Source organism: Lathamus discolor, chromosome 4, assembly GCF_037157495.1.
Source record: "Lathamus discolor isolate bLatDis1 chromosome 4, bLatDis1.hap1, whole genome shotgun sequence".
Lineage (NCBI taxonomy): Eukaryota > Metazoa > Chordata > Aves > Psittaciformes > Psittacidae > Lathamus > Lathamus discolor.
The window spans coordinates 50197048-50214281 of record NC_088887.1 but is presented as its reverse complement, the minus strand read 5'-3'; the positions used below and the strand labels follow the sequence as shown (position 1 = coordinate 50214281).

The 17234-nt window shown below is 40.3% G+C and overlaps 2 protein-coding genes across 12 annotated transcripts in view; one reads left to right on the top strand and one right to left on the bottom strand.

Annotated features, from left to right (window-relative positions):
• The window catches only part of OFD1 (OFD1 centriole and centriolar satellite protein), a 33014-nt gene extending 29624 nt beyond the window's left edge, over positions 1 to 3390 (top strand). For 3 of the 4 annotated variants that reach the window (XM_065677423.1, XM_065677421.1, XM_065677422.1), the window contains 4 exons: positions 332 to 489; positions 1394 to 1552; positions 2210 to 2274; positions 3210 to 3390. In XM_065677423.1, the coding sequence (XP_065533495.1) occupies positions 332 to 489; positions 1394 to 1552; positions 2210 to 2274; positions 3210 to 3255 (428 nt within the window). In that variant the 3' untranslated portion in view covers positions 3256 to 3390. The remainder of the gene's footprint in view (positions 1 to 331; positions 490 to 1393; positions 1553 to 2209; positions 2275 to 3209) is intronic. The other variant, XM_065677420.1, reaches the window with a different exon arrangement.
• Positions 3391 to 4411: 1021 nt separating this feature from the next.
• The window catches only part of GPM6B (glycoprotein M6B), a 108235-nt gene continuing 95412 nt past the window's right edge, over positions 4412 to 17234 (bottom strand). For 6 of the 8 annotated variants that reach the window (XM_065677432.1, XM_065677438.1, XM_065677434.1 and 3 more), the window contains 5 exons: positions 15136 to 15292; positions 11614 to 11785; positions 9589 to 9662; positions 9213 to 9278; positions 4412 to 6858 (listed from right to left, as the gene is read on the bottom strand). In XM_065677432.1, coding sequence (XP_065533504.1) covers positions 6709 to 6858; positions 9213 to 9278; positions 9589 to 9662; positions 11614 to 11785; positions 15136 to 15292 — 619 coding nt within the window. In that variant the 3' untranslated portion in view covers positions 4412 to 6708. Of the gene's footprint in view, positions 6859 to 8261; positions 8504 to 9212; positions 9279 to 9588; positions 9663 to 11613; positions 11786 to 15135; positions 15293 to 17234 lie in introns of those variants that run through there. The other 2 variants (XM_065677439.1, XM_065677433.1) reach the window with 1 other exon arrangement.

Below are 17234 nucleotides of genomic sequence, written 5' to 3'. Positions count from 1 at the left end.
TATAGCAACATGAACTTCAGGATAACAGAGATTTAATGAGAAGGTCCATGACAGGAATGAGAAGTACATAGAGAGATTTGTCAGCTCTCTGGCCTCTACTTTGGCTTTACTGTTTAGCTCTTAGGGAGTCATACATCAGAATAAAAATGCTTAGAGGTGGGAAGAAACATTACCAGATACCTAAGAATAACGCTGGTATGTATGTAAACGGTATATCCAGTTGTTCTTCATTTACTAGTAATGTTACAGAGGCCCCTGATACTTATTTGTATGCTACTGTAGTAAATAACTGAACTACATAGGTCACAGCTGTTGAAATAATTTTTCACAGCGGTGCTGGATCAAAAACAGATCGAAGAACAGGATAGAGAAGTGGAGAAAAACTTGGAAGAAGAAGAAGAAAGGAAAGCAAGAGAAGAAAGGGGAGAGAGAGAACTACAGGAAGCTTTGGAAAGACGGCAAAAAGAAGAGGAAAAGCTTAACAAAGAGGTAATGATTTAGTATTTTAACTTCTGACAGTAATGCAGCTTTGTAGTGTCCTGTATTTTAGGATTGCTCTGTGTGTTAATTGATTTAAAATAGACTTTATTCTTTTAAGTGAAAGCAGTAGAGGCAAAGTTCTTTTATGATTAACCAGCCTTGATAGAATATCTCCTTATGCCAAGTAACTTTTTTCACAGGAAGCAGATGGTTTTTCTTCCATGCTTCATGCAGCTGGAAGCTACAGTTTTATGGCCAGAACTGTGTTATTGGAACAGGGTATACAGTCACTGTCTTTCTCATCTGGACCATTCCTGGTGGGACACCACTGGAACATATTAATGTCCCTCTCTTTACTAGCTTATGTCAGGGTATCTAGGGTACTTTCTTGGAAGCAGATGTTGTAAGGAGACCTTAAGGAGTTTGCTTAAATCCCTTTGAGCTGACGTGGCATGTGTTGAAATAGCGTTGTGGACTTCTAGGACCAGTATAAAACTTGGGTTTTGCTCCCTTCCATTTCACCTTCCTCTTCCCACCCATAAACCTTGGTTAATTTAATTCAGCCGTGCTTACCCTGCCCTTCACACCAACAAACTAGACCCTTCAAGAAAGTGGCGTACCTGTGTCAGCTCATCTTCAGTTCACATGTAGGTGTCACACACAAATCTCAGGCTTCACAGCATTTCAGACACCCAGACAGGGGGATTTTGCGAGTGTCATGTTTGTAATTGAAGCAATAGCTTAACATTTCGTCTTGAAGTGCATGTAATGGGTTTAATGCTGTTTAGACTGGCATGTTTTACCCACATTAATGTAAATTCCTCCTTGTAATGCAGGTATTAAAATATAAAGGTGTTTTGGGTTTTTTTTTTTTGAGCTGATCAATATTTAATTTTGATTATGTGTCTTAAAGCAGATTCAGGACTCAGTGAAGACAGATGAAGAAAAAGAAGATAAGGAGAGGGTAAAATCTGAAAACAGTAATTCTGGTGCTGAAGATAATGTAAAGGATCCTACTCCAAATCCATTAGAAAAATACATGAAACTAATTCAGCAAAGGAGGGCAAACAAGGTGATTATTCTCAAAGTGGGGTTCCAAAAATAATATTGTCTGAATTTAGAACTTGCTAAGTATGCTTCCAATGAAAACAGGATCCCCATTTTTTTTCCCCTTCATTCAGAAGCTTTATCTAACAACCTGCAGAAGTGTGTTTGGATTTGTATTGCAAAACTGTGTTGACTCAAAAGAACAAAATCTGAAACCTTTCTTCTATAAGGGCTTTTGTTCTGTGTCCTGTGGGAGGGGTTGGCTTGTTTGTTTAGGTTTTAGGTACTAGGACAATATTTATATTTAAAAGTCCTCAGTTTTTAGTTTAAACTGTGCTTAAATAGTTTTAACCTACACAAGTCAGTTTGTGTTCCACTGACACAACTGAGAGAACTTTTTTCTGGCAAAATGGAAAATTTGATCTTAAAGAGCAGGTATGTGTGTGGATGTATCACATGACTTAGGTGAAGGAATGTAGCATATTTTTGTTCAGACATTATCCAAACCTGATTTTTCCAAAGCGTTATTCTAGATGCAATGTAGTGTTTGTAGAAATAGGGTATCATCTCCTTTGGATGACTTATTTTCAGTTAGGTGCCTTAAAGTACAGATTCTTAGAGTCACTTAAACCTTAACTGAAGAACCAATTACAGACAATGTATTTTTTCTCTTGGTTGGCAGGATTCAAAGAAAGAAGTAGAAGTGTCACTTACAGAGGGATTTGGACTTAGTGAAAAGGATGACAGGTAAGGCTCATATATTATTATTCATCACTTCTGTTACTCCATATTAATAGCTACAGTATGATTATGGTTAAGAGACATCTGCCTCTTAAAAGAAAAATAAACCAGTAATCAAAACCAAATGTGTTGTGAAAAATTGAGGACCCTTCCAGTTCTTACACAGGTAAGCTGTGGAATGATCCATTTTGATAGCTGAGGCAATTAGATCTTTTTATCTGCATCTGGGTGGCATCTCTTGATTCTTCACACTGAAGGTTTGTCAGTGCTGCACCTTGCAGATAGTCTGTTACTAGCATTGAATCTAGCTTTGAGTTACCAGGAGCATTGTGGGGTTTTAACAAATGAGTTCACACTTTTTGTCAGAGATTTGCACTGCTTGCACTTGATTACCACAGCTAGGGCATTTCCTCTGCTTCTTTCTAGGCACTGATAAATAAGGATATGTAGTTCTTAGTTGCTTAAGATGGGAAAAAAACCAACCCTCTATCACATCTTTCAGTTTAATTGAAGATGTAGAAATGAAAATATGTATAATAAAAAAAGATGGAGCAATTAAAAAAATTAAATGCTCACTGCAGCAGTACTAATGATTCAGTATTCTGTGCCCTTGAAGTGCTGGTTTACATACCAGACCCTACCCTGTGCTCCTGAATTGGTACATGTGCAGTGTTACTTTTACTGGGTGAGTACCACAGAAGGAGCAGGTAGACAGATAGATAGTATGCCTTTTTGGTAGGTAGGAGATGACTTTCTGTTCATTAAGGCCCAAGTATTCACCCTTAAGGGCTTGTTTACTTCTTTCAGTTCACTGAAACAGCAAGAGAACTGCAGCATAGGCAATCTCGTAACTTCCTTTTTAAAACAAATATTTATATTTAAGATACAAACTACTTTGGACTCACACAACTTTCTTTCCCTCCCTTCTATCCTTAATACAGCACTGCAGACATTTCTCATGGAGACATGGATGAAAGCTTCTGGTGAACAATAGCTGCTGCTAATTAGTATTATGACAATGTTTTTAAAGCAGCTTTCTGCCTGTAACAAGTGTCAGGCACCAAGATTGCAGACTGTATAATTATAAACTAATAAAGCTGAGTTTGAGCCATTGACTTCAAATAGTCTCAGTGTGTCACTAACTCAGGAGAAGGTGCTTGGGTGGGGCAAAAGAAAGGACAAAGCAGTGTGAAGAAATTAATCGGCATGTCCAGGTAGATTGGCTTTGGCACTGAATTCCTGTAATTTCTATAAACATTGACAGCTTTTCAAGTGGGGCCCTCCCCCCAACCCCCTCCCCACTGTAGGTCAAAGTAACAGTGTGCAGGTGTCCTGGTTTTGAGCAGCAGCAGTCATTTTTCTCCTTCTTAGGAGCTAGTACAGTGCTGTGTTTTGATCTTTTGGCCTTGGAACAGTGGTGATAACGCCGATGTTTTCAGTTGCTGCTCGAATGTTTGGTCTGGCCAAGGACTTTCTGAGCCTCATGCTCTGCCAGGGAGGAGGGGAGGCCGGGAGGAAGCGGAGACAGGACACCTGACCCAAACTAGCCAAAGAGGTATTCCATACCACAGCACGTCATGCCCAGGATGTAACTTGGAGGGACCCGGAAGGGGTAGAGGGACTGCAGGGTTGGACGAGGTATCGGTCGGTGCTTGGCTGGGGGGAGTGGGGCGAGTTATCAGTCAGCTGGTGCTGAGGTGTTGTATTCTTTCCTCTTGTTATTTCCTTTAGCACTATTATTATTGGTGGTAGCAGTAGTGATTTGTGTTATACCTTAGTTACTAAACTGTTCTTATCTCAACCCGTGGGAGTTGCATTCTTTTCGATTCTCCTCTCCGTCCCTCCAGGAGCAGGGGGAGGGCAAGAAGTGGGGGGAGTGAGTGGACGAGGTTTGTGGTTGGGTTTAAACCACGACAGCAGGTAACAGAAAAATGCAGTCATCATGACCTGTTTTTAAAGGTGTCTCTTAGGGACAAGGTGGCTTGGGTGGTTTGAGAGTGGAGTGTGACAGACCCGAGCCAACATGTCCCTTTTACTGCTGTGGCAGGGGAAGCAAACACACACCTGTAGAAGCAGCCTTATCTTGTGTATCAATCACCTTGTTGGTATTAACCACCCCAGAATGGAGAGATTAAAATAAAAATGCTATTTAACTCATCTTTATTTAAGCTTTGTATTTTGTAGGTAGATTATAGGCAAGATCATTAAACTTTATTTACAGTATAAAATACAGTATTTTTATCAATGAAATGATTTTGAGTGGCAGCATATATTACAACTTGCACTGCATTTGAGGCTGCTCAGCTTGACCTAGCTACAGGAACATGAAGCCAAGTTTGACAGAATTTAGGGGCAAAAACCAAAGCTCTGTCTTGAATTCATCAGAAGCTGAAACGTGTACCACAAATGTGACAGAAATAAACTTTGCTTTTAGAAATCAAGCTAGTATGTAATCTGGTGGCAAGTCTAATTTTACATGCTGCTTAATTTGGTGCTGCAGCAATGCTGGCAGTTGGGATATTTCTGAGAGGCCTTCTGTTTGATGCCCAGAATGGGACAGGTAGTGCTTGTTGCATTATGCTGGCCAGGAACAACTACCACCACTTTGTGCTAGAGCCACCTGCTGATTTGCCACGCTGAAGCGTACACCGCCAGGGCCTCCCTTCCCACTACAGGAGCACCTGGATACTCCTGAAGAAAACATCTTTAACTTCAGACCGGGGCAGAAAGCCTGAAGGTGCACCAGGACGGAGCAGCTGTAAGTCTGTTTTCAAATAAGCGTACACAAGTGTTTTCTATTATCTACAAATATTTATTTTAACACTTGGATGTAACTACAGGAAGCCCTTGGCACTGATAGAAAATATTGATTCACTGTTAGGTTACAAAAATTTATACATAGCAAAATTTAATGCTCTTTACATAAAAATATTAGACTACTTAAACAAAACTTCAAAAACTCCCAGTCATAGCTACACTGAATTAGAAAAGAATTAGGCTTTAAGACACTGCCTCCATTTTACCCTTATGCAAACACTGGGCTAGAACATCACCTGCATTGCCGTAGAAATGTCTCCTTCATGCAACAGGTAAGAACATACACTAGGCTATTTTGTCATATTTGCTCTACATTGATCAACTTACTTTGCCCCTGTTTTGAAACTGTCAAATTAGACTTCAACATTAAAAAAAAAAAAAGATTCTATTTGAAGTTAAAACCCCCCAAAACGCCTTTCTCTTAATACTGACTTTGAAGGAATTTGTGCTGCCTTTGCTTTATATTCAGCAAACAGTCAAAACTATCAAACCACACGTCAGTTTAACATGGGTATGACTTGAATATTTAATTTTTTCAAATGCTGATGTGTTTTACTCCCCCCCCCAACATTTATATATATATATATATCATATAGAACAAACACCAAATATACCATCACTAATACTCAAGATATCACTGAATGCTTCTGAAAAAAAACATGAATTAGAAGGCAGATTTCTATGGGAAATGACTTTAAAATGGCACCAGTTTGTTTGTTGTTGTTTCTCTGAACACCACATTTTCTTAATGTGCTAATTCATTTGTAAAAAGGAGAACACAGAAGCACTGACTATAATAAATTTGCTAAGCACCAAGATAGAGAAAGGTGGACAACCTGTATTCTGCTTTATGGCTGTAATTTGTATTGTTCGTGTAAATCTCTGCAAACTTTCTCATCCGCTCATTTGGAATAGTCAGATCAGTGTCATTTTAATAAGGTAACACTTTTCACATACTTAAAATGTAGGATAATGGTCTCCTGCCATTATATAAATGCTAAGACATTTATAGAAAATAAATATTAAGGCAAAGCTGACATTTATTTTCCAAGAAGGGGATCATTATCCAGACCCAGGGATCTGCATTCCGTTAAATACGTAATAAAAAGATTAAAACTTGGGACCTCTACTCAGCACTCCCATGAGCACAGGAGCGCAACTGCTTCATCATAGAAAACTGTGGCACAAGAGCAGGGCGCTGGGCTGCAGGAATGTTCCAGGGCAGCCCTCCTGCAGCTCAGGAGACTTCAGGCCTTTGCCTAAGGTCTGCACAGCGGGTGGCTGCCTGCGGGTGTGGAGCACCTGCCACAGCTCTGTGCAGGGCTCAGGGCTGTAGGAACACATCAAATGCTAAATATCAAAAGTTTGGAAGAAGAATAATTTGGTCACTTAGTGTGAAGTGTTGCCTTTTAAAATGCCTGGAATAAAACCTCCATTCTCTATAAGAAAGGATGGACGATTACCCACGGGAAGATTTCCCTATGAAAGTGTTCCAGGAGCTGGAATGTGAAGCTTTTGCACTTCTAACTTTGTTTGGTAGACACACATCTGTACTGCAGAGCAGCTATTTGTTGATTTGTCAGAGCTACAGGAATTCTTCTGCGGAATTACTGTGGCAAACATCTATGTGTAAGAATTGAGTTGCTCTTTTGACCGAGACTGGATATCCTGAAGCTCCTGCTCTTCTTTTGCTTTGATATCTTGGTAGGCCTGCATTTTGCTGGCATCCTTTAAGTAGGCCCAGTTAGAAGACAGTATCATGAGGAAGTGGATCTGGAAGAGAAGGGTGAGCATGATGGCTAGTGAGCATGTCAAGAGGCAAAGCAAGCTGCTAGTTAGATTAATAGACGCTCTTTGAAGTAACAACCAAAAAAATAAAGTTACTCTACGTTAATAAGCATTCTGTTATGAAAACAAGCACAGAGGCTATTTCCACAGGTCTCTAGGATCTGGCATGCTAACACTTCAGTCAGTTATTCACAATTTAGAGGCAGTTAGTAGAACAGTAACAAAATGAGCTACAGAGTTGTACGGATCAATTAAAATGCAGAATGGGGGAAGCAGGAAAAAGGTTTTGTACGTGGCGAGACACGGCATCCATAAACTACGAGGTGCTCAGGAGAACTGCTGGCTGAGGTTGTGCTGGTTACGCATATCCAAGCCCAGATCCCGGCATGTCTTTTCCCCCAACAAGCAGATGAGAATTCCACCCTCCCCCTGGAAAAAGCCTGCAACTGTAAACAGTTTTATTTACGTGAACAAGGCTACAGTAACAGAGTGAAAAATTAAACAACAAAACATGAATCCAAAACTAAGCAAAAGCATGCAATCTCCGGGTTAAGAAGTCTTAATCGTGTACTTTTATAGCTACATCTTAAATTTCCGTTGTCTAACCTCAGGTGAAGAGTTTTGTACCACATGTAGCAACCGGTTCTTTTTCTTTTAGTTACCGGGTAGATTTTTTCTAGTTTGTGCCTTCGTCTCTTCCCAACTTCTTTTCACCACACTTCATGCAACAAAATCTACATCTGAAAACACTGATTCACTTTTTTTTCCTCCTCTTTTCCCTAACAGTGTAAAAAAGTCTCTCTGGCCTATGCATGGTTTTGCTTCCCGTGCAGTCATACTTACATTTTTGAGATCTGGCTACTGAGAAATCAGTTACTAAAGTGCAAGCTGTACAAGAGCAGAAACTGTTTATAAGCTCGTTCTTACTAGTTCAGGGTCTAAAAGAAAGAATGTGATTGTTTTACGCAGAGCTAATGCAAGGATGTATTTCCTTCCAGAGAGAGTGTGATTTGGCAATTACTTGAAACTGAAGTAACCGAAAATAATCAACTTCTTCATCCATGGAATCACTGGAAACACAAGCCAATTAGTCCATTGATACCTGGGCTTCCAATTTCTGTGGAAAGAGATTGGCACTACCTTTTTACTCCTTTTCTTTTGCATCATACATATTTTGTATGCTTGGGAGGGGTTTATATTTGATGAAGAATAAATTAACAATTCTGACCCTGAACTGTTCCAGTACTTGTTTTAGAGATGACTGTTAGAAAGCCAGTGGAGACTTGAACTGAAAACATCCCATCTTCAGAAGGATGCTTTAGAAACACCCCTACAGTAACTGAATCCTCTCAACATGAAAGAATAGCCAGATCTCATCCACATCATAGTTCATATACAAGAAGTCATTTTATTAATCTGATCAGCTAAATGATGCTTATTGAAGCTATTTACAATTACTGTCACAAAATTCAGAAAGCTAGACTTTCAGCCTAGGGTGTCAGTGGTATTTCAAGCTACGCAATGCAGCTCTTTACTGGGCTTATACAATTTAGAATTTAGTGCAGCAATCTTCCCGACTCTTAAACTTCAAAACAGCATAGTTATATGTAGTAGCCATCATGTAGATCAGCTGGTGGAAGAGAACAAAATACAGGACAGTAAGATACAACAAGGTGACGGCTCAAGCCCACTTGGGCAACTGTCGATACTTTTACAACAGACGTTATTCTGAGCTTCTTCCAGGGTGAAGATGCAAGATAAATCATTTGCCATTTATCCCAGAGAGGATAACCTACATGCAGACCTAAAGGCTATTTCATCTATAAATATTTGGGTTACACCTCGGTTGGCTGACATGAGATTAGAAGCTGGCAGCAAAAGGAAGCATTAGATGTATGAATAAGGCATTTCCTTAACATCTCCTTTTTCCAACTGCCACCTGTAAGTGGCATTGCAGAGTTGGACTAGCCAAACTGCCTGGGCCCAGACAAAAAAAACCACGAGGTTACAAGCAACTGATCAAAGAAACTACAAAAATGAAACGAAATAATGGATATAAACCCAGAAATAGTGGGTAGAAGTAGGATTTTCAAAGGATATGCAAAAAAAATTTTTCTAAGGATGAGGGAGGTGGGTTACAATGACTTCTTAGAGCAAATGTTTGGGACCTGCTGACTTGTAATAACCAAACTGCAGCAGCAAATAATGGTGATTACAGCTCATTTTCCGTAATGTCTACTATCACTATTTTGAAGATAGATACACAAAATTTAATCTTAGAGCATCTTAAGCCTGAAAGGAACATGTTGTGCAGTAAACCATCAAAAAATACTACCCACCAATGCTATGACGGTGGCACCAGCTCCAGCACAAGCCACAATGAACAGGTGGTAAGACATGTAGAACTAGGGGAAAAAAAATGTTAAAAACATTGAAATAAATGAGAATAATGCAATATGCATTTCAACTGTTCTCAAGGATAAGGATAATAAAGGCATCTTCCCTGCAGGGTATTCAAAGCTTTAGAAAATAAAACTGTTCTGAAGTAATTTCCTTTTATTGGATGACCTCACAGAATAATCTCATTGTTGCGTTTAAATCAATCTCTTTATACTACCAGGATTAGTTTTCTCCAAAGTTTTTTATCAAGCTATTTATTACACTGTGCCTGAGTGACTTGTAGGCAAAAGCTGCCAACAGGTTATGTTTCTGTACCTCATTCGTGTTGCAGATGTTCTCTAGGATTGGGCCACAGGCTTTGCCAGGTACAGCATTCCAAGGGATAATACCTGAAATACCACAGCAAAAGAAACCACTAATTTTAGCGATCAATACACACTTTATGTTCCTCTCTCCTCTTTTCCGCCCACCTGCCAGTTGTGTTCTCATTCTGGGCATCTGCACGTTGACCAGCAGAGCTCTGAGTTGGCAGGAGGAATTAACTCACTCAAGATGCGCTTTCTCCTCACACCGAGGCTCGCTGCCAAGGCATGTTCTCAGATGTGGTTTTCCCATATGGCAGCCAAATGGTTGGTTGGGTTTTTGCACTCCGGGTCCAGTCCCATACCGCCTACTCCCCCACTCAGCACTGAAAGGGATGAACTGCACCTCAGAGGTACTTGGCACCTTTCAGGATAGCATGCACTTACTAGGTTAAGATCTATTTGAAATTAGGAGAGTGTGAATATGGAGCTAGACAGTAGAATTGCAGGATTTTTTTCTGGTTTAAGTACCAATAGGTAAAAAGTGCTTGGGGAACACTGCTACAAGGAAATTCAGCCTGCGGCACCTCACCTACTCCCAGTTACTTTTCTTAACATGACTGAAAATCTGAAAAGTCAACGGCATCTAGCAGATTTAAAATAACTCCTAGACCAGTAACAGATGCAAAGCTTAAGCAAAAGTCATTTGAAACAGGAGAAAACCAGCTTGTCTCCCCCATCGAGCTTGCATTTCAAACTCAGCTGGCTAGAATTAGCAACTCTGCAAGGGGCAGGTCACTGAAATTATCTCAGGATGGTTTGACTTTCAAAGAGATTTTATAGGATTTACTTTAAAGCCAGCTTCTTCTCTGCAACTGCAATATACACTTGAAGCCTTTTAGCTACTGCTTCCAGCCAAAAACATGAGGGCAGTTCAGTGACACAAGTTGCCGGTTAAGGAGCTGCTCTCTCCCACCATGCACTGAAACCAAAATGATTTTACTGATCAGAGGAACAGCCAAGCCTCATGCGATGCTTGCACAGCTGCCAAACAACAGGGAGAAGCAGAAAGGTGGAAGATCCCATCTCCTCCCTGCACTCCCAGGCTCTGCTGCAGAAGAAAACGTCTTCCCAGCCTCTTGCTGTCAGTCACTAAAATAGGTTGCAAGCATTTAACTAATTTGGGACTTCTTGCTTTTAAAATGAGTATTATCTCTTCTACCGGACTTACAGTCCGGAAAGGAAAGCAAGCCCATGCTTCCTTACTTTTTCAACTCTGAATCCGTTTCCTCAGCTGTCATGGTTTGAGCCAGCCGAAACCAGGACATGAGCTTTGAATGCCTCAGTCCAAAGAAAGAAACATTCCTAGAAAACGCTTGCTAAAATGATGCCAAAAGTCCTGGTGACAAAAGCTCTTCTGCACAAGGGAAGCTGCAAAGATTAACTTCAGACAAAATTCTCCTTAAGGAATGAACTACTTTGAAAAACCTGGCCCTATTTTAAGCTATTGTCCCACTCTCTTCTCTGCTACCTGCACACCCGTGGGATTGCTGTGTCTCATCAAAGCAGCATTAATTCGATAACTGTTAAGGCAGACTTCTGATTGCAGGTTTTTGGTCTTTTAAACTTGAAAGTAACCGTTAGTGCAAAGTTCAGGTGCTAACTTCCTGTTTAAATACAAAACCAGCTTTTTGAAAGGAAAGAATTTATACATGTGGGTTCAAAAACCAGGATCTGGTTATCTATTTCTCAGCACTGGTTCCAAGCACTTTATTTTGAGGCTGATCTATTTTTAAACCTAATATTATAGTATTGGAAACCACCACAAAATCACTTTAGATAAATGACTTGCCAGTTCAGTTAAATTGATTGCATCTGGAAAGAGATCAGTGCAATCTGAATTAATTAGAAAAGTAATAGCACATTCAGAGATACAAGATGCTTTTGCATTTGGTTCATTTGATAAGGCTGAGACAAAACTACTGAAGACAGTCCAAGGAGAAAGGATAAAGCATTTAATCAGGATTAAAATGAGTACCGTATTGCCTGATATCCACGCAGATCTGGTCCCCTGGAACTGTCACATTTGTCTGAAGAGATTTGATGACTTCGCAAGTTGACCATATGTTATAGAACATAAAGACAGGCACAGCAGAGAAGCCAAAGACCCCAAGCCAGGCCACTCCAAGCACATAGGTGAGGAAAACAAACTGGGCAGAGAAAACACAAGCACTTCACGTTTATTCTTTGAAAAGAACACTTGAATTTTCCTTAACAAGGCTTCAAAATAATCTTTAAGCATACTTTTGGAAATCAAAGAATAAAACATTTGATTTCCAAGCAGGAATAAAATCTGTATTCTCATTGCTTACAATTACTTTGGTAGTTTGAGTGCTACTAAGAAAGTAATTCAGGCGTTTCCTTTTTCATCAGCCTGCTTGAGCAAACAGCTTGCCCTCCTGAAAGAGCAGTCCATTAATTCCTCAAGATTCTCAGCTAAGCAGGGATGCTGATTGTAGGCTAAACCCAATAACATTCCAACAAAAATCAATTCAAGGAGTTTTTTAATTAACTGTAGTACACCAGCATTTCTATGCAACTTGCAAATCAAAACAACAGAGCGAATCAATGCTCACAGAGCTTTCCCATACTCCCTGATTTATTGAAGTCAGTTTTGAATGTAACATTTGAGAATGCCTATTTTTTAAAACATACCACAACCTTTACAGCAGATCAGAAGGATTCAGCTGATCTAATACACATTTGCAAAGAAGAAAATGAGTTACTTCGCCTTAGGGAACCATGGATTTTCCATTGAAATTTGCTGGTTTGGGTTTGCTCTTTTTAAAAATAAAAAAAAATTACTACACGCATTTTCTTTGATAAGATTACAAAGTATGGCACTCATTGCTCTGGAAATTTCCAGCTTCCCACTCCCACCCACTGGACTTCTTCCCTTTTCCCCTCTAAGTTTCATGATAAAACTGAATTCCCTGGCATCAGTTCCTAGCTCCCTCCTCCTGGTGAGACAAGGATTTGGATCCCACTTGGAAAGTGCAGGAACACTATGGCATTTTCTGTGTTCCCTGTTCACTGTTATTTAACTGTAGGTGTACTGGAAAGGCTTTACTTACACTGCTGCTGCACTGTCTTACTTAAAACTTGTGTGCCAGAGAACAACAGTGAGGATGGAAAAGGCTCTGATGTGGGAGAAGGTTCTCTCAGCCTCACCCAGAAATGACAGACTGAACTAATGCTGCAGTGGTGGAAGTTCACATCCGCACAGGTTTTTGTCCAGATGTGCTGAACAATACTGCAAACATTACAGCAAAGGTTGAGCAATTGGTGAGGCTTTACAGTCAGTGAAGGTGGTGTGTGTGGGGAGGTGGGAGAGCTTGCAAACTAAGGCACACAAATAACCCAGCTAGCCTTTAATTCATACACAGCTGAACTGAAATACCCTATTTCATATTAGATAGTGCCACACACCAGACCTGTGTGTTTTACGTGAGAATTGAGAATTCTCTCTTTGGATTTTGGATAAATGGATCAGTTTACAGGATTTTTATAGATCCACATTTTATGATGAGTATGTTTGCATGCATGTATGTGGAAGTGTTCATGCAAGGAAGAACGTAAAGCCTTTAACTCCTAAAATAGCAAGGAAAACACAAACTCATTCTCACATTTAATGTGATAACTGTGGGAAATGGCTATTTTGCATTACCACAGCCAAAACAAATGATTTATGGAAGCTGGAAGTCTGTCTTCTGCTATAAGCTTATGCAAGATGGAAGGGACAGCCTTTCAGGACCTCAGTAATGTAACAGAGACAGGAGTAGATTAAAGGAGGAAAAAGCTAATAAAAAAAAAATATAAATAAAATAATTACTGTATATCTAAAAGTTTGTTGTCCATACCCAGCTGTGCCCAACATTCTGTTAAGGTATTTTATCTCCTTGCAAATCTTGTTCTGACCCTGGTGTTTTAAGCAGCTCTACCACTACACAGCAGCATACAGGCATTTTTACGCCATGACTGTCACCACTAACACTAATGTGTCTAACCAGAGCTCCAAGCAATTATTCAGCTGCTAAATTCTCTCCTTCACTTGTGTGGACAAATATGGGCAAACATGAAGATACATTTTTCCTGCCATATTTCTATGTGTCACGCTGGTATTTGTGTAAGCAGCTGACAATCACGTGCCTGCAGCTACTCAGCTTCACAAGCAATTCTCTGCAGTAATTAGATGCACATATGTGTATGTTTCTACTATAGTTTGGATCTCTGGAAAACACTGCAATAGATCTAATTTTGCTCCTCAGTGAAGATCATACTTGCTAGGAGAAAAAAAAAAAGTAAGTTAATAGCTGCTTGACTGGAAAATGATTGTATGTCTTCTTTTTATTAGCTCCTGGAAAATTCAGTAACTACCCAACAGCACAGGGGAAAAATTGTTAACCCTCTTGAAAATAAACATGCATTTCTTTTGTATTTAACCAGCTGAAAGTACATATTTTTAAAGTACAGGATATAGATTGTATATTAAAATGCAACAATCACATCAAAAGCCTCTTCTCTTTTCACCCACACTTTCCCGTGGGCGATCTGTCATACTGCTTAGCTTCCTCCATAACTGCAAGCTTTGAATTCAGATTTTCAGAAATAGCTTTGAAATCCTGTCTCAGAAACATGGTTATGTTTTCTGTTCTTGCAGAGTGCGCCCTGGGGGGCAATGTGGGGGAGAATCTGAAGTTTTATTTTTAGTTAAACTTTGTTCAAAATTTTGTTCTCATACAGAAGTATATTGAAGGGAAGACGGATTGTAACTTTAAGGCTTTAAGTGTTTCAGCTTTGCAAGAAAGGCTCCCTGTTATATCTATCATAGAATCATTGAATAGTTTGGGTTTGAAAGAACCTTAAGCTCATCTGGTTCCAACCCCCCTGCCACAGGCAGGGACACCTTTCACTACAGCGGTTTTCTCAAAGCCCTGTCCAACCTGGCCTTGAACACTGCCAGACATGGAGCATTCACCTCTGCCTTTTGCCATCTGCAAACGGAAGACAGCAATACTTGATTCAAGTGCAAAGATGTTGTGAAGCTTCATTCATTACTGTTTGTCTGAAGGATCCAGACATCCACAAGCAGAATTGACTGTAGAAGTCATTTACATTTACTGTTTGCTATTTAAATAGCTCTGCAGACCACATCTATTTTACAGTCAGCCTTCAAGCATCACTAGTGTGCTCCATGTTTAAAAGCACAAACTTCAGTTTGTCTCATGTTGTTTTAAAATCAGCAGTCTCCAGATCAGTGGGTTCAGCTTTATGACATGAGAGGCCATGGTAGCACCCTGACAGTACACCTGCAGAACTTGGATTTGACCAAGCAGCTTTGGAGCTCAAGGAAGGACCAGCAACAGGGATTGACTCTGACCACCCATAAGGAGTTAAACAAAGAAGGCAGCAATATACTGTTGTTCAGAAAGACAGGAGTCAAACCAAGCTCAACAGGTTTTGGCTGAGGACTACTGTTCTCATTTCTGATGCTGCTTACCATTCCACTGATGCAGCGGCCACAAGCTGTTGTTTTGAACTCTCCATGCAGCTCCTTCACAGCACTTGTTGTATAAAAACCTTCTGCCAAAAGGATTATTCCGTATAAGAAGAAAAATGATGCAATGCCATAAATTACATACTGCATTAGCTGAATCCTAAAATGGAAAAGAAAAGATGTAATTAGATTGCACTCCTATAAAAACACAGTCAGTCCTCCCACGTCATAACAGGTGTAAGACAACTCCTTTTCCAGAAATACAGTCCAAGGCTCCTTAATGCATTTTAAGCAAGCAGACTGCAAAAGAGGCCAGCATGACTATCCCAGTTCTACGGGTAAGCAATACTAATGTGCATTAGCCTTGTACATGCTTGGGGCACATGGTATAAGCACTCCTTCAGATATTACTTGAAAAAGTTCACAATTCCTTAAAGATCTACTACCTGCAATGACTCTGTTATGTCTAGAATAGGTAAATGGAAAGAGCAATTTCTAAATATTTTCAATCAGATTCAGTATCTGAAGCTAATTGTTTTGGAGGACCAGAACGTCAGATCTTCCACACACCACTTTTGGCCTCTGAAAGTCATACTTTGTTATTCGCACAACTTCTCCAGAACTTGTGCCTTCTTAAAAGTAATTTGGGATGGCTATTTTGGATGAAGCTATTCAAAGAACAGAGAGGTTAATTTTATAAATCCATGCTGCCAGTTTTCTAAGGATAAATATATTTTTCCTCAGATGTCTTACCACTCTCCACTAAGTAGCTGCTAACATAGATCTCCAAGGAGCATCTGCATGTTTTAGCTTAATTTAATGACTACCATTTATATAGTTGAATGTTATCCAGACAGATAGCACATCCCTTGTACCAAAATAAGATCTTGCTCATTTAAAATTATATGTGGGAAGTGTTATGCTTGTTTTCCAAACTGATTAAAAATAACAGGATAAATCTGTTGCACCTGTGCTGTAAAGCATGAAAAAATCAAGTCAAGATTTGAGAGAATACAGCAGAATTCATTTCACCATCATTAACACTCTAGGAGAAACTCAATGCATGTTACTGGAAATTAATAACATGAAAACCAGTTTTAAAAAATCTGTTCCAAAGGGTGCCTTACTAGTATAGTTTAATTTATTTTATGTCTCTGTGGCCCTAAATTATTTGCCCCTTATTATCACCTCCCTTGCCTTTCTTGCTAGGCCTCTAGCAAGTCCAAGACCTCAGCTGCTTTGGTAGGAATGACACGTTTCCCTGGGTGATGATGCTGTCTTTGACAAGAAATAATTGTCAAGAACAGTCCAAAAATCTTAAAGTCGCTGCCTTTTATGGCTGCCTTGGCGATTTCTATTTTGCTTAAATGAAGACTGATATGAGAACAGGGTGTTTTCGTTACTTGGTTGCTGAAGAATGGCCATTTGCTAAATTTTGTGGCTAACTGCAGGGTTCTCATGGCTCATGCACTGGAGCTGTGGACGCAGTACCCAGTCTCAGGGTGTACGGGTGGGCAGTGCTGGGATGGGGGACCTTGGCAGGGTTCAGTCCACGTGGCAGGCCCGGACAAGAGGGTGCTGCAAGGCAGGGAAGCCCTGAAATGGTGCTGCAAGACTGATGCCAGTGATCCCAGGAGATGGGAAGGGGTCAGTTGCACATGCAAACCGGCAGGTCTATGTCTGCAGGCATATAGAAGCAGTGATGCAAGTAAAGAAAAGAAAAAGAAACACATGAGAATAAAGCATGTCAAGCTGGACCCTGATAGCAAAGTCTTCAAATAACGTCCTAAAAGCTGGGTCTTAAGGGCAGGTAAGCAAAGCATGCGTGCCTTGTTTGCTGCCAGTGCATCCCTCTGCACAAAACGCAGTGTGCACCACGTAGGCCCCCTTATCACAGATGCAAGTGGCCTGCACAGGGACCCCTCCCAGAGCCTTCAGATGGCTTTCAGGTTTTGGCTGCCCTCCTTCACGCTGTCCCACTGCCTGTGGCTGGCTGTGCACTCTGCCTGTGGCTGGTGCTGGTGCAGGCAAGATGATGAACCTAGATCCAGTCAGCATCTCAACACTGGTGTGCAGTTGTCATGAATCACAACGTGTGCAAA